The sequence below is a fragment of the Mesoplodon bidens genome (genome assembly GCF_964165515.1).
Source record: "Mesoplodon bidens genome assembly, chromosome: 1".
NCBI lineage: Eukaryota > Metazoa > Chordata > Mammalia > Artiodactyla > Ziphiidae > Mesoplodon > Mesoplodon bidens.
The window spans coordinates 39,338,503-39,354,673 of record NC_138176.1 but is presented as its reverse complement, the minus strand read 5'-3'; the positions used below and the strand labels follow the sequence as shown (position 1 = coordinate 39,354,673).

The 16,171-nt window shown below is 37.2% G+C and overlaps 1 protein-coding gene across 3 annotated transcripts in view; it reads right to left on the bottom strand.

Annotated features, from left to right (window-relative positions):
* RNLS (renalase, FAD dependent amine oxidase) overlaps positions 1-16,171 on the bottom strand; it is a 306,184-nt gene that overhangs the window by 49,662 nt on the left and 240,351 nt on the right. For all 3 annotated transcript variants that reach the window (XM_081234363.1, XM_081234361.1, XM_081234362.1), the window contains exon 6: positions 6,052-6,227. In XM_081234363.1, the coding sequence (XP_081090489.1) occupies positions 6,052-6,227 (176 nt within the window). The remainder of the gene's footprint in view (positions 1-6,051; positions 6,228-16,171) is intronic.

Genomic DNA, 16,171 nt, shown 5'->3' with positions numbered 1-16,171 from the left:
GCATTGGCCAATGTCTTTTAGGGGTAGTAGCTTTTAGAATCAGCTTACTAGACACATTAAAACAGATTAAATACAAAGAGCTATATTTCTTTAGTTCCATAAAAACATTTAAGAAAATTGTCAAGATTGGCCATCCATTTTATTAAAAAGATTTAAGTCCAAATGACTTTGGTTGTTTCTAAAACATTAAATTCAAGCTTAGCTTTCAAAGACCTGACTCAACTGATTACATGTTGAGGAATATGTGTCCGGCTCTGAAAGAGATGCCTGATCTTGTTAAAATAAGGGTGTGGCTTATTAGGGTGACTGACTATGTTGAAGGGGGCAATCATTTGGACTTATAATTTTGGTATATTCATACAATCAATCAGTCACTGCTTTTCAGTTTCAACCTGCCTAAGAGAAGAAAATGAGGATGAAATAGAAAATATGTAAGAAAGAAAAGGAAAAAATGGAAATATCAATTACCACCTGATCTTCCAATGCTGAAATCAGACACAGCTACCGGCCAGAAATTAATCTCATGAGGGAATAATGTAAGTATGTGGGTGACCTCAGGCTTTTCTGTGTACACATCCCCCTCCGCCACCAAACACAAACCTCTAAAGAAAATTCTGGCCTTAAGCTGTTGCACATTTCCTCTTTTCTCTTTTATTCCTTCTAACTCCTGGGCAGTACTATGTCAACCAAGGTAATCAACTGGGGAAGACCTGAGGAAGCCAAAATGGGGAATTTGCATTGAAAAGGTCTAAGATTTACTTATTTAAGAGGCGGAAAAAAAGAGTCAAAAGTGAGGAATGTGGGGCTTCCCTGGTGGTGCAGTGGTTGAGGGTCCGCCTGCCGATGCAGGGGACGCGGGTTCATGCCCCGGTCTGGGAGGGTCCCACATGCCGTGGAGCGGCTGGGCCCGTGGGCCATGGCCGCTGGGCCTGCACGTCCAGAGCCTGTGCTCCACGGCGGGAGAGGCCACAGCAGTGAGAGGCCCGCGTACCACAAAAAAAAAAAAAAAAAAAAAAAAAAAAAAGTGAGGAATGTGAATGGGAGGCTGAAGAGAGGAAAGAAAAAAAACAGATAAGCCTGTATGGCTGATTATCAGGGAAAACTCTGTGGAAAACTAGAGTTAAGGGTGCAAAAAGATTTGAGGGAGCTTCTAGAAGTGGGATATATAAGGAATGAGAAGAGAAACTTCAAAAAGTACTGCTAAGGGGCTTCCCTGGTGGCGCAGTGGTTGAGAGTCCGCCTGCCGATGCAGGGGACACGGGTTCGTGCCCCGGTCCGGGAAGATCCCACATGCCGCAGAGTGGCTAGGCCCGTGAGCCATGGCAGCTGAGCCTGCGCGTCCGGGGCCTGTGCTCCGGAATGGGAGAGGCCACAGCAGTGAGAGGCCCGCGTACCACAAAAAAAAAAAAAAAAAAAAAAAAAAAAGTACTGCTAAGGATGATGAATTTTGGATATTCTTTAAAGTTCTATAAAAGATACTAGTAAAGATGAGAATTACTTTACATTCCTTTTGGTTGTTGAATTTTGTTTCTTAGACCACAACACAAGACTGGGCTAATGAGGGGTTCTTGATTTGTTTGGGTTATAGGAGTATAACATTTACAGCAGGTGTCCTTAATGCTGGATTCATGGGAGGACTTTTAGGTTGTTTATATTGATACATTTTCATAATTAGATGTGATTTTGTGTTTATGTGTACAGGTATATTTTGAAAGGATGAGCATCTTCATATTCATAGCTTTGATCAGATTCTTACAGAGTTCACCATCCTTCTCCTTAAAGAATATAAAAGGACTACCATTGAGGAGAGAGAATGTACAGTCTCAGGGCAAAAGACCAAGTGAAAAGAACATAACTATAGAAGATAACTAATTTCTAACTTTACAGCAAAAGCTTAACAGTCTAGTCCAAATCCATTTATTTTTGCCAAAGATACCAAGGTATTCATTTACCACCTGACTCTCCTCCCCCCCTCAAACTCCTCTCTTGATCTCCTTGGTATTTGAAATAGATGCAGTGATTTTTAAAAAATAAAGTAATCCATGAATGTGCTAAGTGAGAGAAAAAGCCACTGAAATTTTCAGGAACTACAGAAAGATGGGAGAAAATCAGCATTAAACTCGCAAGCAAATCATACATTTATTATAGTTTGGGAAAGGCATCATGATAGACTTGAAACAAAGGAAGGTATAGCAAATAATAGTGGTGAGAGTATTAGGGTTATCATACTGATTAAGTGTCCCCTGTCAATGTACATGGAAAGGTGTTTTCAGTTATTACTCTTCTGCTGAATGGATTAATATATCATACTTGTTACAGAAATCTTAATTCAATGCATCACAGCCTAGGCATCAAGTTATATTAACTGGATAAACATTTAAATAATGGAAGGCAAATATCTGCAAAAGGGAGGAACTGAGAATCATGAAAAATCTGCCATTGCTTTGTTATGTTTGTTTGAACCACCTACTCAACTGTTTTATTCAGACCCCAAACGGGAGGCGCAGAGCAGCTCCCAAGTCTTTCAAACACGCCTTCTTTCTTGATCTGCCTCTTTCCTTAAAAGCAGCACCCACAAAAAAGCAGCGTTATCTTACTCAAGACAAAAAATTTGACTTAGTGTCTTAGGAGAAGGCTTTCAGCAAAGATTAGTCTCTAGGATTCCATGGGCAGAGTATTAGACATGTCCTAGGCATTCGTTAAATGCTTATGGAATAAACGACTAACCAAATGAATAAATGAACAACCATCTTTCACCCCCCTGCTACCACTGTGGATATATGACATTAGAGGCAGCAGAAGGCACGAAGAGCATCATCAGGGAAACAGAAAACTGCCCCCCCACAAAATACTCCCTTACCTCTTTCAGAGAGCAGCCACTTCCTAAAGTGGCTGCTCTTAAAGCTTTAAAGGGCTGGTGGTCTCCCCAGAGGTTTTATGAGAGGAGTGGGAGATACTGCCTCATAAAGGAATCTACCAAAGAATTCTGGGGGAAAGAAGGGTGTGCTAGGCAGAAATAAGGCTCTCCCCACCAAGATGTCTACATCCTAACCCCTAGAACTTGTAAATGTTAAATGTCAAGAAAGAGTTAAGGATACAGCTGGAATTAATGTTGCCAATCACTGGACCCTGAGATGAGGAGAGTGTCCTAGATTATGCAAGTGGGTCCCATGTAATCACAAGGGTCCTTTAAGGAAGACTGAGGCAGGAGAAAAGGTCAGAGTGATGCAATATGAGAAGGACTTGACCTGCTGTTGCTGACTTTAAAGATGGAGGAAGGGGTTTCAAGCCAAAGATTGGGGGCAGCTTCTAGAAGATGTAAATGGCCAGAAAATGGATTCTCTCTTAGAGCCTACAGAAAGAAACACAGCCCTGCCGACACTTGGATTTTAGCCCACTGAGACCCATCTTGAACCTCTGACCTCCAGAACTGTACGATAATAAATTTGTGTTGTTTTAAGCTTCCGAACTTGCAGTGATTTGTTACAGCAGCCATTCAAAACAGAGGGTCAGTGAAGAGGAGGGAAGGACCTGAGAGGCAGGTAGACTAGTTTTGTCATTACTAGCCATGGGGCCTTAGGGAATTTATTTCCTGTTTTTGAGGCTTTGTTTTTCTCATGGCTGTAGTGGGTTAAAACTAGCAACCTCATAAGGCTACTTTTGATGTTAAATGAGATCACATCTTTGAATCGCCCAGCTCCAGGCCTGTTGCACTATGCAATGTGGGTGCTCATCATTGTGATCTCTCTTCCTTTTTTTCTTCCCTACCCTCCACAGTCACTGAGTACCAGGATGCAGGGTAGGCAATACAAAAGAAGAGAAAAATAAAATGCATGGAGATGGGGAGTCCAGCCTGAGAGGCCTGGGATGGGGAATCCATACCAACCACTGCTTCCTGAGGCAGGGACCCCAGTCCTGTAGTCTATCTAGGATTTTATAAAATGAGGGTTTGAAGGGCTGTATCATTTGTTTGTCAGTGAGAAAGAAGGGAAGGAAGCGGGTGGAGTGGGAAGAACAGGAGAAGGTTTGGGTGAAGCAGGACAGAGGAAGGAGGAAAAGAAATGAAGGGTGAGACCCAGGCTGGAAGAAATAAAGGGCAGGATTCTCCTGCAAGGGGCATCAGAAATGAGGGAAACTTCAAAATCAGTTGGCTGTTCTTTCTTTTTTTCCCCTCTTTCCATACCATTCTTCCCTTCAGTTTAAGCACTATATAAGACCGTATTCATACACAAACATTCATGAATTCATTTCAGGTAGAGCTTGTGTGCTGGGATGGCAAGGGAAAAGGGTGAATTGACATTTATGTTAAATTTCAAGGGTTAAGATGAACCTTTTAAGAACATTGGAGAAGCATTCTCTTGGGAATAATAACTGAACACTAACTGGCTAAATGTTATTAAGTCTCTGGACCTGTCACTAATTAGCCTTTTTCCTAAGGTGATATGGGAGATCTCTCTATTGAACAATGTAGGTAAGATCTCTGCTATAATGACGTTATGTTCTGTAGAATGTTGGTCAAGGTACTATGAATAGTGGAAAACACAAACCTCTAAATTTGAATGACATCTTATTCCCCTCCAGGCTTTGCAGCCAATGTAGATTTCATGACTTTAAATGTACTGGGATAATTTCAAGGGAGAACATCCAAATTGTAATAAAAATCATTGTTAGAGTTTGGATGTACTTTGTGTTCAAAGATTTTTTAAATTAAATTTTGTGACATTGCACAACTTTGACTAAGTCATTTTGTGGGCAAGTCAAATCTATTTCTACTAACACATTAAATTTTAGGAAATAAGTAGATTTTAACCCACCTTTTCAGTTTATTAATAAATTATTTTGAGGAAGTCACAAGAAGAAACTCAGAAACTATCATTTCTTCTAAAAGAATGTATATAAATTGCGAAGTGACTTTCTGTGTAATATATCTACCTTCAAATTATATCAACAAGATTATTTCCTTGTTTTCTTTTTCAGGCCAATTTAAGATTAAGTTAAATATCACTTAAAGACATTAGCTATTGAGATTTTAAAAATTGTTTTAACAGGAAAAAGTAAAGTCTTTTAAAGTGACCATGAGGTGTTTAAGTAAATATTTTCCCAGAAGGTTCAGTGTATAATTTAACTTGAGAAGATATGGGTAAACACATAGACCTGCTGCAATATTTTAGGAAGTAATTTACCATTTCCTCTGATTTTGGAAAGTCCTTTAAAATAAACAAAATCTGCTGCGATTTCTCACAACCACTTTTTTTAAAGGCTTCACAGCTTTGGTAATCAATAGTGCTGGTAAGTCAGGTAATCAATGTGCTCAGAAATCTTCGGAAAAAATAGACAAGTCACTGCTTCTTTCCTCCTTCTGCCCTTTGCTCCATTGTCCCCAGATGACTTCACAACTGCGTTTACAGATCAAAAGACTTTTTCTATGAATACTCACAAACTTCTGCTGAAGTATGCAGAGATTTTCAAAAAAGTCAACATTTACTTAGTGTAAAGAGATTTTAAGTTTGAACTAGTAGAGTGATCAGCAGGTTTATCTAACCCTGAAAAACAGCTCAACTAGCTGTTGCAGGTATTCATCTTTCTCCCCCAAACAGCTCTACTGGCAGCAGTCAAAACCAAAGTGGGAACTTAATAAAAATGAAAATTGTGGTAGCAAAATACACTTACAAGGTTAATTCGACATATTGCAAAAATTTGGGAGGTTACAGTGGTTTCTATATAACCACAGTATTGATTTAGAAAAACCCCAGAGAAACAGCTGCATTTTGATATATAACCTGCCTTGCCTGCATAGGAAACCCCAGATCTTCAGGGTATATAAGTCTTGAGATGCTAGAATTTGAACATAACATTGGGGAAAATTATATGTATCTCTTACTGAGAAATAATGGGATAATAAAACCTGCATGTAAACTTCTTTATTAGGCAAACATATTTGCTCCCAAGATCATGTTAATTTCTTTTACTAGCGAGTGTCAAAGGATGAGAAAAAGTAAAGTCAGGTCTGATTGAGAAAACTGTGCACATACCACTGGATTCTCTGATTACCTGTGAATGTCTCCATTTCTGGCATTTGGTAGCAACTGGCTGAGGCAAACCAGGCAAAATATTTTCCAGCTGCTGGAAGATTAACTCCTGCACATCTTCAGTGCTGTGTTCCAAGTATGTAACTCCAAATGGGACAGTGGTGTGAATCACAAGGGAAGGTCCGATTTCCGATGACTCTAGTGTAAGAGGAACATAAAGATACACTTTAAAGTGGGTAACATGTTAGTGTCTCTCAGCATTTCAATCCGGATTTAAGAGTTGATCACAATAATCAGACAATAAATGAAGGGAAAACAGATTCTAATCTTTGAAGCATAAAATTAGGCTACTTCTGAAATTCAAAATCAGGCTTTACTGACGTGGAGGACAGATTCAAGATGCGTTTTAGAGAACAAATTTTCAGGTCTTGTTAAAGAACCTGAAGGAAGGTAAAATGACCTAATATGTACTGCCTTGGGTATAATTAAATTTATTGGTATGTTTATCTCTCTCAACCACTAAATCATAAGCTTATCAGGGCAGGAACCATTTCTTATACATAGCCTATATTCGCTTTAAATTCTGAGAACAAAGTAGATGTTCATCTTCTTAATTTTATGTTAAATGGATTGCAAAAATATCTTGTTGAAATTATATAAATGCCAGAATAAAATACCTAAAAAAAACCTTTCTCAAAACAAGCTTGACCTCATAATGTTCTTCATCTTTTAAGCAGCATTAAAAATCTGAAAAAAAAGTCTGCCTCATTCATAACATGGAGATACTTTCCTTTTTTGTTTGCCATTGAATTTTTTTGCTATATTTTCACAATGAAAAATAACAAGTGCTTCATATCTTTCACTCTTTAGTAGAATATAGAAAATTGAATAAAGTTTGACATTGAAAGCAAAGTGACTGAGGCATTAGAGAATACAACCTTGGAAGGAATGTTAACCAAGATTTCCTGTTATTATTTTTTGTTTAAATCATGCAGAAGAGAAAAGTTGAGGGAAAACTAAATAGATATGAAATGCATGAAATTATAATATGAAAGTTGGTGCTCCCCCCTGCTGAAAGAAGAAAATACTAAAATCTATAAGCTATTGACAGGGGTTGGGAAGACTGATAATGAAAATTCTTTAAATTGGGATTATAACATTCTTTTCGGGGTTGTTACAAAAGGCAACAATCTCTTTGAGATAAGTTTGTACATCTTTACACAGAAAAAGTAATTTTACACAGAACAAGCCACTTACTTGCTGTGTGTCCACTCAACCTCTTTACTTTGTGTGTATGTATGTAGAATGAGAATAAGTTAGCATCTACCACACTGTTCTGTGGTCTGGATTAAACGACATTAATGTGTGTGAAGTGCTTAGCACAGTTTCTGGCACAGAGGAGGTGCTTAATAAATGTAAGCTATGAGAATAAAAGCAATAAATCAGATATATCCAAGGGAAAAGTTCTCCTGGTGTTGTGCAAATGATAGGTGTGAGTTATTTTTTTTGTGAAAGTACTTCATTTTCCTGTTGCGCTCTGGCTTATGAAGTTTACAGCAAAATACTGTTAAAGAATTTGGGTCTCTCAGAGAGAATGCAGTGAGCACTTTAAAGTGGCGTGTTCTCAAACATTTTAATATATATGAAGTGGGAGATCTGACTTCAGAATCTGTGCTGTAAATGCAGCGGTAAGAAGATTGTCCAGTTTTCACCTCACAGTAGCTGGAACAACTTGAAAGGGCAAAGAGGGGACCCTCTCTTTGAACCTTCAGTGTTTAACCTGCCAGTGTCTACTTTACTGGTACCACACGGGAGTGCAAAATCTCAAATCTTTCACTGAATACCACCACTGTGAGAAACCTACTGCATACTGCCTCAGGGAGTGTTATCTATGTTGTCAGTTAATACATTCAGGGAGGCTTGTTCACAGAAAGGGGTGGCAAAAATGTCACCCCTCTTCCATGAGGTTCCCAACCTTCCCAGAGACAGAGAAAGCTACTGGGTCAGCATTTGGAAGCAGGAGAGTTGGGGTTCTGAGTTGACTTATCTATGGCAGTCTTCAAAGGGAAACAAACTCAGCTGTGTGCATGAGGTTGCACTGACCCAGCCATTTGTTCTAGCCGGGAGCTCGTATAATTACTAAGGGTAGTGATGGTGCGTTGCCAGGTTTCTCCCATTTACATTAGCCATCCACTCCAAGGAGAGCAATAAAAAAGGAAATTTAAGACCAAAAATGAAACAGCTCTTGCATAACAATGAGAGAACAACCTGGCTACTTGTTTTTATTGGAATCAGACAAAAATTTTTGAGAATTTCAATTAAAATTTGAACAGCTGCAACCTAAGACAATGAGTTTTAAGGGAAAGACCCTCAACCCCCAAATTAAAGGGTATTTTCAGAAGCTAAAGTGCAAAAATACAAATAGCCAACTGGAGTTTAAACGTGACCAAGGCTTGGAACTAGAGCACTATAAAAAGCCACAAATATGTTAATAGGATTCAGAGCGTAAACTCAGTGTAATCATTATTTCTTGGTTCCTGAGAATGTAATGATGTTATCTTTCTTTTTCTTTTCTTTATTCAGTTTAACAAGCATAGCACTTTGCTTTTGGCATTTTAAATGTAAAGTTCATAGTAAGTTGACAACTATTTCTGTATGTTGGGAGATCAATGGCTTCAGTCAGAAGATAAGTTATTTGAACCTTTGCATCCTTAATAGCCCAGTGGTCTTGGACAGCTTAATCTCTTAGGCTCCACTGTCTTCCATCAATTAGAGGGGTGTAATACTACTTACCTTATAAGGTTGTCACGGGATTAAATGGGTTTGGATACATAAAAGCCTTCTTCAAATATAAAGTGCTATACAAACATAAGGCACCCCTAGATAATATTTTTGTTTTGACCTCTGTGCTGTGGTAAGAACAGCTTTAGAAAGGGATGACAGAGTTGACTTCTCTGAAAGTATTAAGACTGATTCTTATATTAACACCCCAGGAAGAGTGGCAGACTATTCCTGGGTAGAGGCACAGCAGCTTTTTTTTTATTATGGTAAAATATATATAATATAAAATTTACCTTTTAAACCTATTTTAAGTTTACAGTTCTCTGGCATTAAGTACATTCACATTGTTCTGCAACCATCACCACCATCCATCAGTAGAACTTTAAAAATCTTCCCAAATTGAAACTCTATAGGCATTAGAAAGTAATCCCTCACCCCCTACTTACCCCAGCTCCTGTCAACCACCATTCTATTTCTGTCCCTATTAATTTGACCACTCTAGGTACCTCCTATAAGTGGAATCACACAATATTTGTCCTTTTGTAATGGGCTTATTTCACTTGTCTCCAAGGTTCATCCATGTTGTAGCAGGTGTCAGAATTTCCTTCTTTTTTAAGGCCACATAATATTCCATTGTGTGTATATACAATATTTTGTCAGTGTATTCACCTTTTGGATATTGTGAGTAATGTTGCCATGAACATGGGTGTACCATTATCTGTTCAAGTCTCTGCTTTCACTTCTTTTGGGTATACACTCAGAAGTGAGATTGCTGGATCATACAGTAATTCTGTGTTTAAATTGTTGATCAATCACCATATCATTTCCCACAGCAGTTGCATCATTTTTCCATTCCTACCAGCAATGCACAAAGGTTCTAATTTCTCCACACCCTTGCCAACACTTGGTATTTTATTTTTTTAAATAGCTATCCTAATGGGTATGAAGTGGGCACTGCATTTTTTTTTTTTTATTCTGCAGTTTTGGGTGGGGGTCAAGAAGTCAACTCAATTTGATTGCAGGTAATTCTTTCATATCTGGATGCTTATATTGTTTTCTCTTTACCTTTGGTGTTTTGCAGTTTTACTTGAATATTTTGAGGTTTTAAGTTTCTTTTTGCTTACTTTCTTTGACTTCATTGTGTTTTCTGAATCTGAAGACTCATTTTTGTCATTAATTTTGGAACTTGTTCAGTCATTAGTTCTCTCCATTCTCCCTGTCTGGTAGATACAGTACTCTACTTAGAGATATGATAGATATTCTCATTCTATCTTCATGTGTCTTGATCTCTTTATAATGTTTTCCCTCTCTATGCTAGATTCCATGTAATTTCTTCTGATTTATCTTTCGGTTCACAATTCTCCCTACATATGTGTTTATTCTGATGTTTAATTTGTCCTTTTAATTTCAAATTTAAGTTATTTTGCTTTTCATTTTAAAACATTCTATTTTTCAAATCTGTGTGATCAGTTTTGATAGCTTCTTTCTCCCTAGTCACATTGTCAGTACTCTCTTTTTACTTCTTTAAACACAATCAATATACTATATTATCTTTAGTTATTTAAAAATCTGCAATCTTTAGGAGTTTGAGTGTTTTTGTAGACATATAAACACACACCAATCTATTAACATTCTTCTATTAATATTAATAGATATATATTAATAAGTACATTTTTTCATATTAATAGGTGTAATCAATCATTGTTGCTCATGGTGGTGTGTTTCCTTATGTCTTACATGATTTTTTTTTTTTCTATTGTGACCCATGTTCCTATGGTGAGCCTAAAGTTCCTAGGAACTTTGTCTCAGAAATTCTTTGAGGCCTGAGTTTAAAGATTATTCCTTTGGAGAGTTACTTTCATTTCTGCCAGATACCTTGGAGGCAATACTGCACATGACTACTTTAACTGCATTTTTAGAACATAGTAGCAGAATGAATTCTGGCACCAAATCTGCCTGAAGGTGGATATGTGGTTTGGCATTTCAGGGGAGACATTTTATTTCTTTTTTGTTTTTTTCCACTCCACTTAAAGATAGGCAAGCATCCCCACTGTCTCCCTCTGCCAGATAGGATATAGCAGATACAGATAAGTTCTTTAAAGCCAAAGAAATGTACATGTTCATGTGAATAAACTTTTAAATCTAAAAGAAACAGGTTAATTTTTCTTGGAAAAAAAAGTTACCAAAATTAACTCAATATAAAAGAAATAATACATAAAAGAAATTGAAAACACAGTCAATAAATAATTAAAACAAAAAAGACTCCAGGTCCTAAGTGTTTTACTTGTGATTTGTTTGAAATTGTCAAGCTTAGTATAATGTTGATTACAGACACACACATCACATTTACACATATAAACACACACCAAACTATAGGTCATTCTTCTATTAATGTTAATAGGTATGTTCTTTCATATTAATAGATACAATGAAAAGAAACATGCTAATCTCAATATGTATTTAAAAGGCATCCATTAACAATTAATATCAATTCATGGAAAAAAGATACAACATGAAAAAAAGTGACTTTCTCAGAATGAGACAGAATATCTTCCTTAAGCAGTTGGTCTATATCATACTTTACTATGAAAATAATATAGATTTTCACAGTAAAATCAGCATAAACCAAGGATGCTTAGTAATATCAATGATATTTAACATTGCTCTGGTTAATGCACTAAGATAAAAAATAAAAATAACATTTATAATTAATAGAAAGAAGGAAATCATGATTTAAAATAATAATAAGCCAACATAAAATCCATCAAATTAATTTTTAAAATTTGATATTAAATTGATTTCCCTATATACCAACAATAACTAGTAAGAAAAAAGTAACTCTTAATTAATTCTACAAGTTTTTTGGAATTTAAAAATCAATTCTAAAGGAAAAATAAGGCAATGAGAATATTTAAAATTAAAAAAAAAGATCAGTGAATGGAGACTTATTTTGCCATATATTTAAATGCATTATAAAGACACGGCGGTCAAATCAGCCTAGTACTGGCTGACAGTAATAGTCAATGAATCAGAATACATTTCTCTGGAAAAAAGTCCTAAAAATATAGTAAGTATTTAGTATAGGACAACAAACTTAACAAAGCAATGGAGGAAGAATGTTTTACACTGTCTTAGAAAACTGGATATAAGGACAGTTTTAAATTAGAATATTCCCTTCCCACTTCTGACCCAAATTTGTCACCATTTCTGACTACCTTCTTCCAAAATTATATGAGGAATCTACACTGTACACTCATATAGCAAGCTCAAACTTACTGAGACATCCTTATTTACATGCAAATACTTCAGAGACATTTTCCATCTGTTAAACTTTGTTTTTAGCCATATCTATCAAGGGGCAGAAGTTGGGTTCCCCTAAAACCAGCTCTAGATTCCATTTCTGACAGGGAAGTAGAAAATTAAAGAAACTTAAGGAGTGGCAGACACTATAGCTGCAGACCAAGAGGATCAAAAAATGGGTAAAAATGTTTCTTTAATTACTGATTCAATCAAATGAGCATGTGGGTGTTTAGTGCAGTTTGGTACCAAGAGAAACTCTGTTAGGGCCTTTCAGAAGCTTACATCTTAGTGGGGGAAATGGCACCTAGGCAAAATAGTTAGAGAGCCATTATCTCTAACTGGTATGCTCTTGACAGTGTGTGCAAATTAAGTTCAGGAAACAGATTCCTGGGAAGAGAGAAAAGGGACCAGGCGTTGAGAGCCACACAGTTTGAAGGGGTGGGTGGTCAGCTCTCCTTCCTCCTGGCAGTGGCATTGGTGGTAAGTTTCCCTCTCCCTCCCAATGTGGAACTGGCTTAACTAGACTTGCCCTCTAGCCAGGAGAGCTCTTATTACAATTTAACTCCTTCATATGGCTCTGGAGCCCAGCAGCAAATATAATGGAGAGTAAGTCAGTCGCATCAGTAAATCCAACAAAAAAAAGTAACTCACTCTTGATGATGAACGCATAGCAGAGGGAAAGGGAAGGAAAAAGAGTGGGGAGGGGAAAAGGAGATAGAGATGGAGGGATACGTACTCCTGTTGTCTCTCTTTCCCCTTCCAACCCAAACAAGCATCTAACAGTCTGCCATTTGGCATTCCACCTCCTTGGCAGCGTGTCTGCTGTTGTGTGTGTCTGCTGCTGCTGGCCCTGAATCAGGAACTAGGCCTCACTATTCAGAGGGACCACCTGCAGGTTTTATTTGCTTTTTAATAACCATCTCAAACCTATTTCTTGTATATAAGTTATAGAAGCTAAAATTCACTTACAAGAGCCCTACTCATGTCCTGGGCAACTTCATTACCTCCAACTTTATCTGCAGGAGAGACTTCTCCATCACTGAGTTGGAAATACTAGCTTAAAAAAAAAACTAATATACTTATTAGTTTCTTCTCTTCTTTTGGTCCTTGACTTGTTTATTCTAGGCCTGTGGCTACTAATATATCTAGGGATGTATGCATTTGCCATTTTAAATAGAGGCTAGGAAGGAAAGTTTTAAAACTGATACACATGTATGTTTGTAATCCTTGTTATCCCAGGCTATATATGTTTGGATTTCTTATGTTTAAAAAGACACACAGACATTCTCTAAACAATTCTGTATAAGGTAACCATTCTGAAAGGCATTTAGTTAAATATAAACAAGTGTGTAAAACCACACACGATGAATTGAAAATAAAATGAGAATTCCCCAAAAGTTCATACTTCCAGTTTCAGAAGATGTTTCCCTATAGCTCCAGTATAAACAAATGTATACAAATTCAGGAAATAATCTTCCAGCAAACAATGGAAAGTTGTTCACAGAAGAGTATGTTTGCCTTCTCCAGCCAGCTGAGAAAGTAAATGATAACATTCACCAGTAATCCAAACTACTTGAATAATAAACATGTTGCCTATTTCCTCAATACCTAAGAGGACTGAATGCCTGAGGCTTTGGGTTGGGGTCAGGAGGGTGGGAACGGGGGCTGGGATGAGCTACTGGGGATAATTCTACTGTTTAGAGGGGCATCCCCCAGTCCTGAGAGTGGAGTAGGTATAAGCATCAAGGTTTTGAGCCAAATCCTCAAAATAGATAAGGCTTCAGAATAAACAAGGTGATCAGTGGAAAGGATGAGGGATGGCAGGCAGGGCTGGGCCTGGGGGACAGGCAGGGAGTACTCCCACTTACAGGGAGAAAAAAAAATACATTGCCTACAGAAATTCATTTTAATATTTCTTTTCCTACTGAATTGGCTTTGGGTCTCATGAAGGAGTTCAAGTCAGTTCACAAATGGTGAAGATCTTCTGCCTGGTGATCTACTTAATAGATTCAAGAGACAAGGCATGGTATAGTACAGTTAAATATGACCTCCAGGCTAGTTATAAGGTTCATATGAGCGAATATCTGTGTGGTAGACGTTGCCTGTTCAGTGTCTACTGGCTCTTCTGTGGCAACAGTAGCTAAGTTTTTGTTTTAGAAGATCAACCCTCCCCCACTTTCAGCCCAGATAAAAGTGATGGAAGTTAAACTTATCAATTAATCCATTCCTAAGTGATTAATTTAGCAATGGGTACATCACTCAAGGCAGGCCAGTCAAGTCAGTGAGATTCAATTCCTTGACTAGTGTTGAGCTTTTGGGGAAACAGGTTCTTTTTTTGTAAGACTTGGCACTGAAATGCTTGGTACTATGAATGAACCCAATCCGGAAGAAGGTAGAGTCAAGAAATAGACAGAAACTAAGTCTTCATGATGTTGACTGAATCAATCCAGACATGTCTGCAGCTTTACTCCTGGATTTTTCAGGAACAATACCAATAAATTCCACCCCCTCCTATTTTGGGGGGGAGGGGATAAGCCAACCAAGTTGGGTTTTATGTCATTTGTAACCTAAACTAAGTTAAATGTGTGAAGATCTAGTACTAAGTCTAGCACATGTATGCTTTTTCCTACAAATGCGTTTCCTTTCTTTCTTCTCTTCTCCTCCTGTCTGCCCTTAATCTTACTTTATATCTCCAATATATAAAGAAGATTAGATTTTAGCAGTTTCTTTAGAAAACTTGACCAATAATTATGAAAAAAAAAAACCCAAAGCAAAAAAACAACCTTCTTCTGGGCCTCAGTTTCTTCATATGTGAAGTAAGGGGTTATAAAAGTTTATTATCTTCAGATCCCTTTCAGCTTTAATTTTCTGTGACTATAAAATGGAGGTCCAGGCAGTGGTGACAATTTGAGAAGTAAAGCTCATCCTTTCCCTAACCACTCCATGCTGTCACTAGGGCAGAAACTCCTGGTCCTCAAAGAAGAGACTAAAACTAAGAATCCATAGGACCAATGTGATGAAAATACTTCTCTTCATCTGAGCTTTCTAAGCCTTGAGTTTGCCCTAGCTTTTAGGGCTTTAATTTCCATCCCACTTTTGAGTTTAAATCCAGCGAGCTATTTTGTAGTATGGTAAGAAAACACACTACATTGTTTAAGAATTCCTTGGTCTGGATTCAGCTCTGCTACTACCTAGAACAGTTCTTGACATTCCACAGATACTCAATTCACACACTGAAACAGATAAATAATTCACAAATGTTACAGCTCTGTGGAAAATCATGTGTTAACTAACAATAGTTAAATTAACATATCCAGGATTGAGAATATTTTTCTTTTTAAAGATATATTAAGTAGGAATCAAGTTTATTCTGAAAATAACATTACTTTTGCTTACATGTATTTTAATATATGTGATCTTGAGTGTGAGAATGCTAGGCCTCTTGAGATTCCTAATAACTTGAGCTATCCTCGTGAAGTGTGTCATGAGTATGAATAGCATTTGTCATGTGAGTGATGGTAGGAGAACTGGATTTCCAAGGTTCTTTCCTTCCCAGGATTCTCAATGTTGGGCTGGTGGTAGAGGAAGGCACTGAGAATTCGGCTCACCCAAATATGGGAAGGGGGTGAGCGGAACATGTAAAATTTCAAATAACACATTTGATGTTATTATCTCATCTTTAGAAATGAATTTTAAAAGCCACTGTTAATTTAAATATACAAATGACAGAAAGTAAAGTTAAAGAAGAATATAAGAAAGAATCTAGTTTCCAGGTATCAATCAAACTCATTGTGTTCTAGGGTAGGTGCAGGGGCAAGAGATAAATCTCCATGGGGAGCTTTTATTAGTCTCTCCAGCAAAGAGATTTTTACTTTGATCAAAAAAGTATGACTCAGAGACAAACAAAGCTCAGGCTGAAGTCATCGTTTTATTTAATTTCTCTAAGCTTTAGTTTCTTCACTTATAAAAACAGGGATAATAATATTTACCTCAGAGAGTTGTTGTAAAGATAAAATGTAAAAAACAAACAAACAAACAAACAAACATAAAAGCACTTAGCA